Source organism: Aptenodytes forsteri, unplaced genomic scaffold, assembly GCF_000699145.1.
Source record: "Aptenodytes forsteri isolate BGI_AS27 unplaced genomic scaffold, ASM69914v1 Scaffold51, whole genome shotgun sequence".
In the NCBI taxonomy this organism is placed as follows: Eukaryota; Metazoa; Chordata; class Aves; order Sphenisciformes; family Spheniscidae; genus Aptenodytes; species Aptenodytes forsteri.
Window position 1 is genome coordinate 2,226,829 of NW_008795495.1, and position 12,738 is coordinate 2,239,566.

Genomic DNA, 12,738 nt, shown 5'->3' on the forward strand with positions numbered 1-12,738 from the left:
CAGGTGGGGTCTCCCCAGAGCAGAGTAGAGGGGCAGAATCACCTCCCTCGGCCTGCTGGCCACACTTCTTGTGATGCAGCCCAGGATATGATTGGTCTTCTGGGCTGCGAGCGCACATTGCTGGCTCATGCCCAGCTTTTCATCCACCAGTACCCCCAAGTCCTTCTCGGCAGGGCTGCTCTCAATCCCTTCATCCCCCAGCCTGTATTGATACCGGGGGTTGCCCCGACCCAGGGGCAGGACCTTGCACTTGGCCTTGTTAACCCTCATGAGGTTCACACGGGCCCACTTCTCAAGCTTGTCCAGGTCCCTTTGGACGGCATCCCATCCCTCTGGTATGTCGACCACACCACTCAGCTTGGTGTAATCTGCAAACTTGCTGAGGGTGCCCTCGACCCCACTGTCTATGTCATTGATGAAGATATGAAACAGTACCGGTCCCAATACGGACCCCGGCGGGATGCCACTCGTCACCAATTGAATTACATATTCTAGTCCTTCTATCAGTTTTCAGGGGAGAGGGAGAACTAGTTGAAAATAAGAAGTCACAAAGAAAGGTGACATCCCAGACCTCCTACAGGAAATTCTAAAATACTTGCTCACCTAGAATAAGAGTAAATATTTGCTCAGAGCATGTGACTTGGAACTCAATATATTTAGAGATGATATAGCATCTCAATATCAAGCTTAATACTTTGACTGATATCAGTAAATTCACTCCTGGTAATATAAGTGGAGATTGAAATAAATAAATAATAAAATAATAAATAAATAAACAAAAAAAAACAAAACACCACCAAAACCCATCAGAAACCACTATAATAATAATATTAATACAAACTCTACTGACACTATAAAGACAGCAACTAACAATTAACAAACTCTAACACTATAAAGACAGCAACTAACAATTATAAAGTAATTTAAAAGCAAATATTTTTCTTGAGAAAATTACGCAGACAGAAGTCTGTTAGAAAAGAAACGGATATGAATGATTATCCATAACTTAAAGACTCAGATAGTAGCAGTTACAGGGCATGTTGGCATAACTGCTGTCTCATGATGATCTTAAATTTTCCACAAAAAAAGATTAATTTAAAAGATTTGTTTCAAAGTGCAAAATCAGCTAACAATTCCTTGAATTCCCGAGTGGATGTGGATATGGCAATTATCCCGTGTTTGGACTGAGTGCTTCTTTCTGTGCACAGGGATAAGTGCACTGTACATATAGAAAAATGTATGGGTTTTTTTTCTTCTTCATCATCAGAAAGTTAACTTGAAGCCTCCACAACAGGAGTAAAAAAGAGGAGAGGTAAATGCAGATCAAAAAGACATTCAAAAGATGAAAAGCCTTCCCCTGGAGTAAAGAAGAAAGCAATTAAAGAATCCAAAAACAGGTATACCGCAAGAGATTTTAATGAAAAAAAGTCATCATCTTTAACACTCGCTGGACAAATGGTATCCAGCTATTGAGCAGAAGGTGGAGAAACCAAGTTGCTTATACTTAAAACAGCATTTCCATATAAGCATTTTAAATTGCTTTGAGATGCTTTTAGATCTTAGTAGTGATTAACTTCATTCAGCAGACATGAGTAAGTGCTTGTGTTCCAAAAGCTTGTAAATTTTTGGCACTTCATCAAATAAAAGATAAAACTTTCATACAAACTTTGCCTCTAGTTTCTTTAAACAAAAACCATACTAGAAACTCAACAAGTGAAATATTCATCCTAGTAGAAAATTTGTAGTATAGCTACAAAACTTGTTCTGTAATTGGCCATGGACAGTACAAGAAACAGAACTGGCCAGGAACTCTTCCTCAGGAGAAGATACAGATGTTGTTTTGTTTTGGTTTTTTTTAGGTTGAGAAAGATTGTAATAAAACAGATGTTGTTGTTTTTTTTTTTTTTTAGGTTGAGAAAGATTGTAATAAGAAAAAGAGTTTAGACCTGCAGTTGTAAGCTGCAGGATGCAAGCCTGCCCTCCAAGCTAAAGAACAGCTCTTAACTGTTTTATTTATTGGTACAGACGCAGCCATAAAAGTCATACTCTTTACAGGAATAGTAGCCTAAATAGTAGCATCTCTTGTTCAGACCTTCTTGGGGTGTAAGCATTCAGGGTTTTTTTCATTTAACTTAAGAGTTATCTACTACGATAATACTTACTTATTTTGATTCTACATACATGTCACCTCCTCATAACAGTCTTTCCATATAAAATTTTAGACCTGATGATAACAGAAATCAATTTAAAGAGAAATCTAAGACATTTACATTTTATATAAACATGTTCTTATGGCTGTATTTAAAAAAAAAAAGATAAATCCATTATTCCATATTCCATAAACATGAAGCTCACATTGTTATATACTATAGAGGCAAGAGTGCTATATTTTTTGTTGTTCACCTCTGAGAGTATGTTGTCCTCAGTGTGTTCAGCGTCTGCAAATCTGAGACTTCAAAGGCCGAATATAATTTGAGCTTTCAATAGAGTAAAAAAATGACTTTAAAAATTGTTTTGTCACACAGTGACTGAGTGCACAGGAAACACTGTTTTCTTCCACTTGAATGAAATCTGAATCTACTAGAATCTTTTGAGATACTTTTCAAAACAAATGTACTGATTCACAAGAAATCACCTTTCTCTTCTCAAATACTTGCACTGAATACTGATGGGATGCTGGAAACCATTTGGGTTTGTGTTTTTTTTCTTTTTGTTGGTAGTCTGGTACTTGCAAAAAGAATGTACTGTTGTGATGCAGTAAGTTACCCAGTTACTAAATTGCCCATGTAACATAGTCCTTTTCTTTCCATATTCACATATATTTATGAAGCAAGGGTACAGGGAAAACCTATCATTGTTTGCACTGTGTTAAGCAGCTTTTCTCACCATCTGAAGTTCAAGCTTAAGTGACATTACAGAGTCAGTATTCTAATATGGTAATTATAGCTAGGTCTCTGTATATTGTCTTGATGCATCATAGCATATGAATTAAGGAATTAGTTTACTGTCAAAAGAAAACATAAAAATGACATCATCCTTTTTAGTAGTGATGTTTTTTATTTAAGATCCTACCCTTGATTTTCATGGTTCCTAGCAATGTAGCTCCAGTAACCTGATGTAATCATAAATGGAGATTATTGGAATATGCAGCTGACACCACCTCATGTTTTGAATTCTGTATTTCCACTATAAGTGCCAGAAACATTCTTTAAAAAAAGCACAATCTGCAGAAAGCAATGCTATTCTATTAACTTTCCTCCCAATAAGGGCAGCTGGATTTTTCAAGCCATATGTGTGGTCTTAGTGCCTGTGATATCAGGCAGCATAATGAATATAGAGAAAAGGAAATTTAGTAGATGCATCTGCCCATTTAAAACACTCCCTGCAACTTGTTCTACTTCCCCTATGTCAATCTAAATCTCAGCCACCACCTAACGAAAAGGTAATGTTGACAAAACCTTACTTTTCAGTAAAACTTGTCAGTACACTGTCTGTCTAGCTGCCATTGCTATGGATTTTGATGAGCTAAAACGACTCAGTGACATTATTAATTTTGTCTTGACTAGGTGCAGTTTTCCTTTCTCCAGCTTACTCATCCCTAGCATGTTACTGCTTTCATAGTCAGAAACTAATACATCATTAATTGATGACCTCATCAAAGTAATGTAATAGCAGTAACATTCTCCTCAATCTAAGATTTTTTCTAAATGTCCATAGTAGTCACGTCTCTAATACTAGTAGCAGTAACAGTTTATTCTTTGCTGACAGCTTGAACACAGTATCTCATCACAATTAAGACTGGATTGAAAGGAGATGATTTAATAGTTACTGGTACAACATTCATAACTAAAAACATTTCAGAAAGACAAAATAAAGCCTCCTGTGTATGCACTGTTGAAAGAGGACAACCCCTGAAGGCAATGATACAAATACTGTAACAACATAGCTTTGTAACCTCTCAATAGTCACAAATTAATAGGCAACAGCAAACAAACGAACTTGTATGACATTAAATAAGTTAGTTATATCAACTCATAAAGAACTCCTCTCTCTCTTCGCTCCCCCTTTCTCTCTCTCTTTCTCTCCATCACACACACACACATTTTTTTAGCCCCCTTCCTATCCCTTTCCATCCCACTCTGTTTGCCTTTCCAATTGCTGCCTCAGGCACACAGCAACCTACATAGCTACCTATTTCTGCATCTTGAAGGAATAAAGAAGTCTTCTCACCTAAAGAAAGTAAAATGAGGTTTTCAAACTTAGTATTTTGAATGCATGGAAGCTCAGACCAACAGCTCAAGTCTTCATAAACCACAAGCTCTGGAGGCAGCTCCATGAGCAGTAACTGACAGATCATTTTATATTTGCAATACAGTTCATCAGCACGTCTTTCTATGTGCTTAACTTCACATCACAATACAGCTCTGACATAAATACTCTCTGATTTCCAACCAAGAAGAAAAACATTAAGCAACTTGCCAACTATCTAGAATCAAGTTTGTGCAACAATCTGGCCTTGGACTCCTGAGCCCGGGACTTGAACCAGAACAACCTTCCTCTTCAAAAACCTTGTCCTAGTTAAGACTACTTTATGATAGCTCTGATATACTGCATAGGACAACATTAGTAACAACAATACAGTGCACTGTAAACAACTGATAGCGGATTCATTATAATTCTGATAGTATGTTATCCTGACTTATAAAATTCATGCAGGCAATGTTACTAGAGCTGTAAGTCATAAGGACAACTCACAGTGACTGGTTGTCCTTGGAAAACCGACAAAGTTCATTTTGTGTTCAATAAGCTTGTTTCCTGAAAGGTTAGATGTGATGTGATCATTAGATGCTTGACCCTTCCAAGCTGTTATCAAACACAGGTAACTTAAAACAAATATTAATAAAATCAATTAATTAATACTTTACTTAGCTCATTCTTTTTTGCTGGAGTTGTAGTCTTCTAAAGCTGCCCAGATATAATAATGCTTGCTTGCATACTTTTCTTGAAGGTATCATTTACTTGAGTAAATTTGTAAGTTCCCCTACATCCTATATCATATAACAAAAATACCTGTGCTACCTGACAACTTTTCTGGATATTCCTTTCATATTTAAGTCCTTGCATGAGATCTGGAAAACTCCACAGCACACATTGTTCTTAACCAGGAGACAATCATATTAAAAAATGACATTTGACACCACCCACCAAACACACACACACACACCACCACCCCCCCGAAAACAAGTTAAATACATTAAACTGCAGTTTCTTCCTGTACTTTAGAGAATCCCCAAATATATGATAATGAAATCATGGACCGTAACTTCGGAATATATAAATTTTGAAGTGTCTTTTATTGAATGCAGTATGTAGCACTGGTAGCAGATCAAATATAAAATGAAGAGGAAAAAATCCTTCACCCTTCATTCATCATGTCACACAAGGACTTACACAGTCTAGTTCTACAGGAAAGGAGACAGGCATCTTGATAGCATCCAAGAACTTCATGCCATCGTGATGACGCAGAACCACGGTTAGCAATGTGATGATACTGACCTTTGTGCCAGATCTTGCTATGCTTACTCTAACAAGTACTGTCCTACTACATTGCTATAGCAATCAACATCATTCAGACAAAAGACCATCATGTTTGTAAGACTGAGGTATTATTCCAAATTCAGCAGCTCAGGTTAATTTCTAGTGGCAATGTTTAATAAAATAATACTCTCTATTTGATATTTGAAACGGTAATGCACTGTTTGCTCTGTAAAAGTTTTGTTTTGAACTAATTAGAAATTAAATGATTTGGTATCAAATTATTTTTTTGCTCAAGTACTAGAATAAATTTCATTTTAACACAACATTTAAAATTAAGGTTGAGGAGTAAAATATCAAAAGTCAGAAAAGAATGAATTTGCATATGCCTGAGATTATACAACTAAGCACTCAAGTTCCCACTGTGTCTTGTATTCTTACCCTAATAGTTGCTGAAACAATTATTTGATCTGGGGATTTTTATAAAATTTGTGGCTACATGGAAAATCAACTTAATTAGTAACTAGTGAATGTAAGGGACTTACTGGAACTTAAACTAGTGAGCTTCCAGAACTGGTTTTCAGTGATAAAGCCTCTTGTGATAAAGTAGAAGATAGCTAGCCATTCAACAGGATGATAATATGACAAAATTATGACAGTGTTTTCAGAAGAGGACAGGTGGCCTGAATTACACCTTAATTATGATTTTAAAAAATATGAAATAATATCTTTACAGAGTTGAATCAGTATATCTTCCCACTGATACATCAACTAGCGAACATGATAGAAGCTTTCACATTAATTATAATGACTACTCCTTAATGAAGTGCAAAAATGTTTGTGTAATCTGATTCAGTTTCTTGAATTAGGTTACAGTTTATCACTCTGAAAGCAGGATTTTGTTGCTTATTGTTGCCATAAGTTAGTTCAGCCCCAACAGATAAACAGCATATCATCTTATAACACCAATCAAAAGCAATGCTAACCTTGAAAAGGATTAAACACTAATAACCAAAACTCTGTGTTAACATGGAATGCATTTTAAAAGAAGTAAGCAATAGCCACTCAATTTTATTAATGTATATCTTTTTAACCAACACAGGATCACAAGTACATAAAATAAATAATTGAATAATAGATTTGCTTTTCAAAATTAACTCTACTCACTTAGATAAGTTAAATACATTCTTAAGACCTTACAGGACTGAGTCTACCAGGAGAAAATACTTCCAACTACTGATTTTTTTTCTTGGCAATATCCAATACGATGTGGATATAATAACAATGATAATTATATTTTAAACATTCTTTCAGTTCTGCCTAATACAACATCAATAACTGTGAGCCAGAGAAAATGAAATTATTTAATTATGTGATTAATCTTTCTTTAAACAACAAATCATTCCATCTTCTACTTTAGCAGAAACGTTGCCACACTTTATCAACAGCTGCATCTGTGAACTCCATTTGTCCTCCAAACTGAAATAATCTATACAAAAACTTTCAGCTCTCTCCTTACTCTAACCCTCCATAAAAATGTTTCATGGCTCAGAGAGTTTTGTACAGGACGGAAGCTGGAATATAAATTTATTGATTCAGGCACACAGCAAGAGAGAAAATAAGGATGAGATTAGAAATTAAATCTTCAGATTATGACTTAAGAAAACAAAAAACAGAACAGGAGTTTAATACAGGAAAGTAGTTACAATTCACACACATGAAACATTTTGGAGGAAGCTTAATATCTTTACACTGGAAAAGAAGAGTCTGGTATCAGCTGTGGAATAGGTGGACAGAAGTACGTATCGTAAAGCAAATCTGTTCAAAATAATAATAGCAGCAACAATAATTACTGAGATTAATGTAAAATTAACATAATAAATTAAACATGTAAGGTGCTTTGAAATTACTTTTTTTTAATTGACAGACATATCTATATGTCTATATAGATATATATAGAAATATGAAAGAGTATTCTTATCATGCCCTATCACAGTGATTTCCAAATGCACTTTATATTCACATTTTATCTTTGAGAGAAAGATGCAGTTCCTGAAATAAGTACAAGAGTTTTGTAGTTACTCATTTCATCACTTTTAGATTACAGACTCAGTAGGCCGAGCTGCAGAAGAATTAAGTCAGGAGCTTTACAAAACAGTTTTGAAACCTAAAATACTTAATAATAATAACCAAAAAAATTATTTTGAAAAGTAAGACAATTGCTTTTCAAAGTTTGTATGAAAAATAATGGAAATATCATTTTATATGTTACATAGCAACTACAGACATAAAAACACAGAGCACAATGTATATCATACACTCTGCTCAGGAATTACAGCACTGTTTTTCTGATTAATTACAATTATCTACCGTTTCAACTTCAGAAAACTTTTGAAGCTTCTAAGCACATTAGTCAAGAAAAGATCTGCAGTACACAGAGATATGCGGATCAAAGTTAACTATGATGAGCCATCTAGTTTTGGAAGGGCTTCAAGGCGTTATCCAGATAAGCCTGAAAAGTCAGTGCACCTGTCTGAACCTACACCAAACTCTTCTTTCTTCTGACTACATTATTTGTAGCATAGGCAGATTTTAATTCTCTGGACAATTCAAGAAGCTCTTCATTTCCTGTTACTACACATTCCTCATTTTGTCACACCTTCAAAGGTCTTACATTTATTTTAATAAAAATAAGACTGCCTTTTGTCAGCTGACCAATCTTTTCTAAAGTTGGGAACAGTCTGTAAGTTGACCCTAATGAAAGACAGTGCTAAGATCAGCAATTGTGGGCAACATTTACAAATCTTGTGACAAAAACGGACAGAATATCACCCAAGAGGTGATCCTCACTTCCTCAATTTATGCTCCCTAAAAAAACCTGTTGAATATTATTCCTTTTTTCCCTTTTATTTTCCTTCTCAGTATAGTCCCTAAATCTCAGCTTAGTCCCTAAATACTTCTCTAAAGAGAATCCATTCTAAGTGATGATGCAACATTCTCTGCATGGGTTTTCAGATTGGACCAGTAATAGAATACATTTTCAAGGGATCCTTAACTTGGCCTCCTACAAAAATATACAATCATGACATTTCATGAGAAGTCTCAGCTTACAGTTTTGTACCAATATTATTTGCACACATAAGCAATGCATGCAGAACCAGCCCCTTTAGAAACCAGGATTTCCACCTTTAAATGTATATTTCTGTATATGCAGCAATTTCAGAAAGAGGAAAATTTTCAAGTAAAAATCATACGTTAAATCATAGCGTTGTGTATCCTAGATATACCTAATAATTGCAGATCTCTGTTACTTAAAGAGCATTAAATAGCACATAATTGTTTGTGTGATCACTTATACTCTTTTGTAGGCAGGAAGGAAACTTAGTTATTATACTCAGATTATTAAATCAATCAGAAAGCTTAAAAAGAAGAATTTGCTACAAAAAAAAGAGAGAGAAAGAGGGAGAGGAAGCACTTAACAATCTGATACTTTGATTTTTTTTCTGCTTAGAGCTGGATCCTAACAGGAAATTCAAACTTCATAGACTTATCAAACAAGGAGTCATCTTAGGGGCACAAAGATGATTAAGGGATTGGAGCACCTGACATATGAAGAGAGGCTGAGAGACCTTTGACTGTTCAACCTGGAAAAGGCTCAGGGGGGATTTTATCAACATGTATGAATACCTGATAGGGGCACAGGGAGCAAAGAAGATGGAGCCAGGCTCTTCTCAGTGTTGTCCAATGGACACAAATTGAAATACAAGAAATTCCATTGAAAAGTAACAAAAAAGATTTTATTTTGAGAGTAGTCAAACACTGGAACAGGATGCAAAGAGACGTGGAGTCTCCATCCTTGAAGATACCCAAACACCAACTGGGTGCAGCCCTGAACAACCTGCTCTTTGTCACCCTACTTTGACCAAGGGAGGTTGGACTAGATGATCTCCAGCAGTGCCTGCCAACCTCAACTATTCTGTGGTTCTATGAGTATACAGTGAAAATATGGAGGAAAATGTTCACAAGTGGCAAGAATTTTCCAGTATCAACTAATGTGGTAGCACATAACAACTGCACCAACATCATCTATTGCAGTTATACCAGTTCTTTCTTCGTAAGGCTCTTACAGTGATTTTGGTACTTATTCACAGTGTAGATGCACAAATGTTCATTGATTTGAACTCACAAAATCAGATTATAAGCCTATTTTTATACTTGCCTGTCTATAAAATGCTGGAATGACTGTCATGTAGCGCTGCTGTCACGATGTTCCTTACCTTTGCTGAGCCATACTTGGTGGAACACTATACTCCAGAGCTTGCTGCTAACAGTGTCAGTGTTTACATTTTTTATGCTGTTTGAGACTCAACATCACCACAATGCGAAAAAATCATGCTCACCCCTTCTGTTGTGGTAAGCCATGTAATGTGAAACCAGTTCAAACTTAATAGCAATTTCATTTAAACCTTTCCTCTTTTGCAAGAGACTCACAAAGTATTACCATCCTAAAAGGATTCGATGAATGATAATCTTATATATGCCTATTTTGTTTAATTTTGAATTATTTTCTTCTTTTTTTCTAATCATCACTTTAAAAAGGTCTACATCTGGTTTTGTGGGCTGATATTCTAAGAAATTGGATCTGTGTTTTTAGTACCGTGTATTTTTATCATTAACTTATTATGACCAGCTTTAAAGGACTGGAGAGGAATTGGATACTTTAGGCATGAGTTGTGGTTTTAAGCTGCTTTCTTAGAATAAAAAAAATGCAAAAAAAACCCCAGAAAATACTGTATCACGAGACGATCTGCTCTTATATATTAACTGTAACACAAAACCCCAAACAATACTGTTGACAAGGGTTTTTTTCCCGTCTTCCTCTTTTTGGCTTGCTTATTTGTTTCTGACTTCTTTCATGTCATCTCCTTTCTACTTTTCACATGCATTTTTTTCTTTGATATTTTCCTGCCTTACTTCCCCCAAATAATTTCCTTTTGCTTCTGCAATTTTTGATCTCTCCCTCATAAACACAAATGCGTCTGCCCTATAAAAACTTTCGTTCTTTCCCCACATAGACCTTTTCTATTATTCTCACGTTGCATTCACTCCACACCAACTCTATTTCCTTTACTAGATTTTATCCTGTAATTCCTATTGTATAAGATATTTTAATCCCGATTCATTTTTTTTGCTGGTCACACCCGCCCAGACTACCACTGTGAGTCCTACTTGCCTGACACCCTCCCATGCTTGCCTGCACTCTCAGTCTCATCCCTCCTTCCCTCTGCTTACTTTATAACTCTCTCTTACCAACCTTAGTTGTCTGACTTCGCTTCATTTTGTTACTCCTCTTGATCTTTAGCCTTTTGAAAAGCTGTAAATTCCTAATAAAACATTTCTGGCTATGTGTCTATCTCACTACATAAGGCAGCTCTCGAACCCTAAGGCCAAGAGACATGGCTCCACTTTTGTCAACAGAGCTAAACTCTCTTCACTTTCCTCCCTCCTCCAGACAAGACGCTTGCATCCAAACTGCCAAGTTTCTGGCACGTGGTATTTCCTGAACTGTGCCTTTTTTTGGAGAATGTTGGTCAGCTATGACCAAAACCATGCCAAGGATCATGCTCATACTTAAAAAGGCATGTGATCACGGGCACGTACTCAAACATCCACCCATCTGTCCAGTCTCCAAGACTTAGCAATCTTCCTCTCTATTTGGATCTGTCTAGTTTGTTATCTTTCCTTTGCCTTAGAGAAAATCAGTGATAGCGACTGAGCCGTGCAAACAAGTGGAGAACAACTGGGGAAGAAGCGGAAGCTCAAGTCAGCTTTCCTGAAGCAAGTGGGAGAATTTAACTCATCTGTAACACGAAGAGAGAGAATGTGGCACCGCCATCAACAGCTTGACTGTTGAGTGCCTCCATCTTCAGGTGGCTCTGGTCAACTCCTTCCTGCAGCACAGCCTTTCTTAATTTAACTACGTCTAAGAACAAGTCACTGCTAGGAGATGTTATAGTAACTTTCAAAAGAAAATAGTAGTTTGAGAAACAGATTGTTACAGGACTTTACATTAGTATAAGGCCTCAGGAGACATATCAAAAATAGAATTTCAGGATGAAAAATTAAGAAAGACGTGTGTGCAGCATGCAGTTATTTTAACTAACTCGGTTTCTTCAGGCAACTGTATTCATGATGACATTATCTAATCAAGCAAAGCAGCAAAAAATCAGAAGATATTTGATCTATTAAAAACGAACAGGGGGATTATTGCCTAATGATAGGGAATTCATGCTTTGAAAGGTTTTTTGTTTATAAAGAAAAAGAACAGGGGAAAAATTACAAAGGATTATTATTTGCTCAGTTATTTGTATTTTAAAGTACTGAGCTGCCACAATTTCCGTTACATACAATACCTTTATGTAGCGATAATGTTACATTACGGGAACTCCTTTGTAATATTTGGGTGCTGGTTTCCTAGACTGTTAATTTATTAACAAGAGGATATAAGCCATGAGTTCAAAAGATTGCCCGTGTGAAGGTGTTTCTAGCGATCCTACCTGTTGGCGGGATGATTCCAGGAGACATTAGGCCTGGGACAGAATGTGGCATGATATGAGAATTCTCTGGGGAGGTGACACTTTGAGTCCTCTTAGGAGGCCTTCCAGGTCTAGAACTGAAACAAACAAACAAAAAAATTTTTACAATTAAGCTGTTGTCTTACACATCATTTCAAAGTTGTTTCAAGTGGTAACATGGACTGTAAATAAATTTGTTTCAAGGACGGTTGCTTTTGCAGTTAGATGTAATAGACTTCCATCACTAATTAGATTACATGCTGAATTCATTTTCCTCATTGAAGATCAGCCGCTCTTGATGCATAATTCATAGCCTGCACCTCGTTACCTGCTTCTTCATATTAATATCTATACACAGTTTGAATTGCCTCGTTTGCATATGCTAAAGTTCTGCATGCAGCCTTCAGCACGAAAATTATGCACTAACTTGTAATAATTATTACAGTCAGCCTGCTATTGATTTATGAGACTTTTAAAAACCAAATATGTGTAGTACTTGTAATGAATGATATTTTAAGGTTCTTCAGGAAATTAAAAGGCAATGGCTGCCTAAGGAAATGTTCTGCTTGTTTGATTTAATACTACAGTTAGCTGGGAGGTGGAATGAAAGAGTGATTCAGACCTATAG

At 36.1% G+C, this 12,738-nt stretch overlaps 1 protein-coding gene across 1 annotated transcript in view; it reads right to left on the reverse strand.

Annotated features, from left to right (window-relative positions):
- DACH1 (dachshund family transcription factor 1) overlaps nt 1–12,414 on the reverse strand; it is a 213,215-nt gene extending 200,801 nt beyond the window's left edge. The window contains 2 exon segments of the mRNA XM_019472688.1: nt 12,093–12,208; nt 12,368–12,414. Coding sequence (XP_019328233.1) covers nt 12,093–12,208; nt 12,368–12,414 — 163 coding nt within the window.
- Between the last annotated feature and the right edge of the window lie 324 nt (nt 12,415–12,738).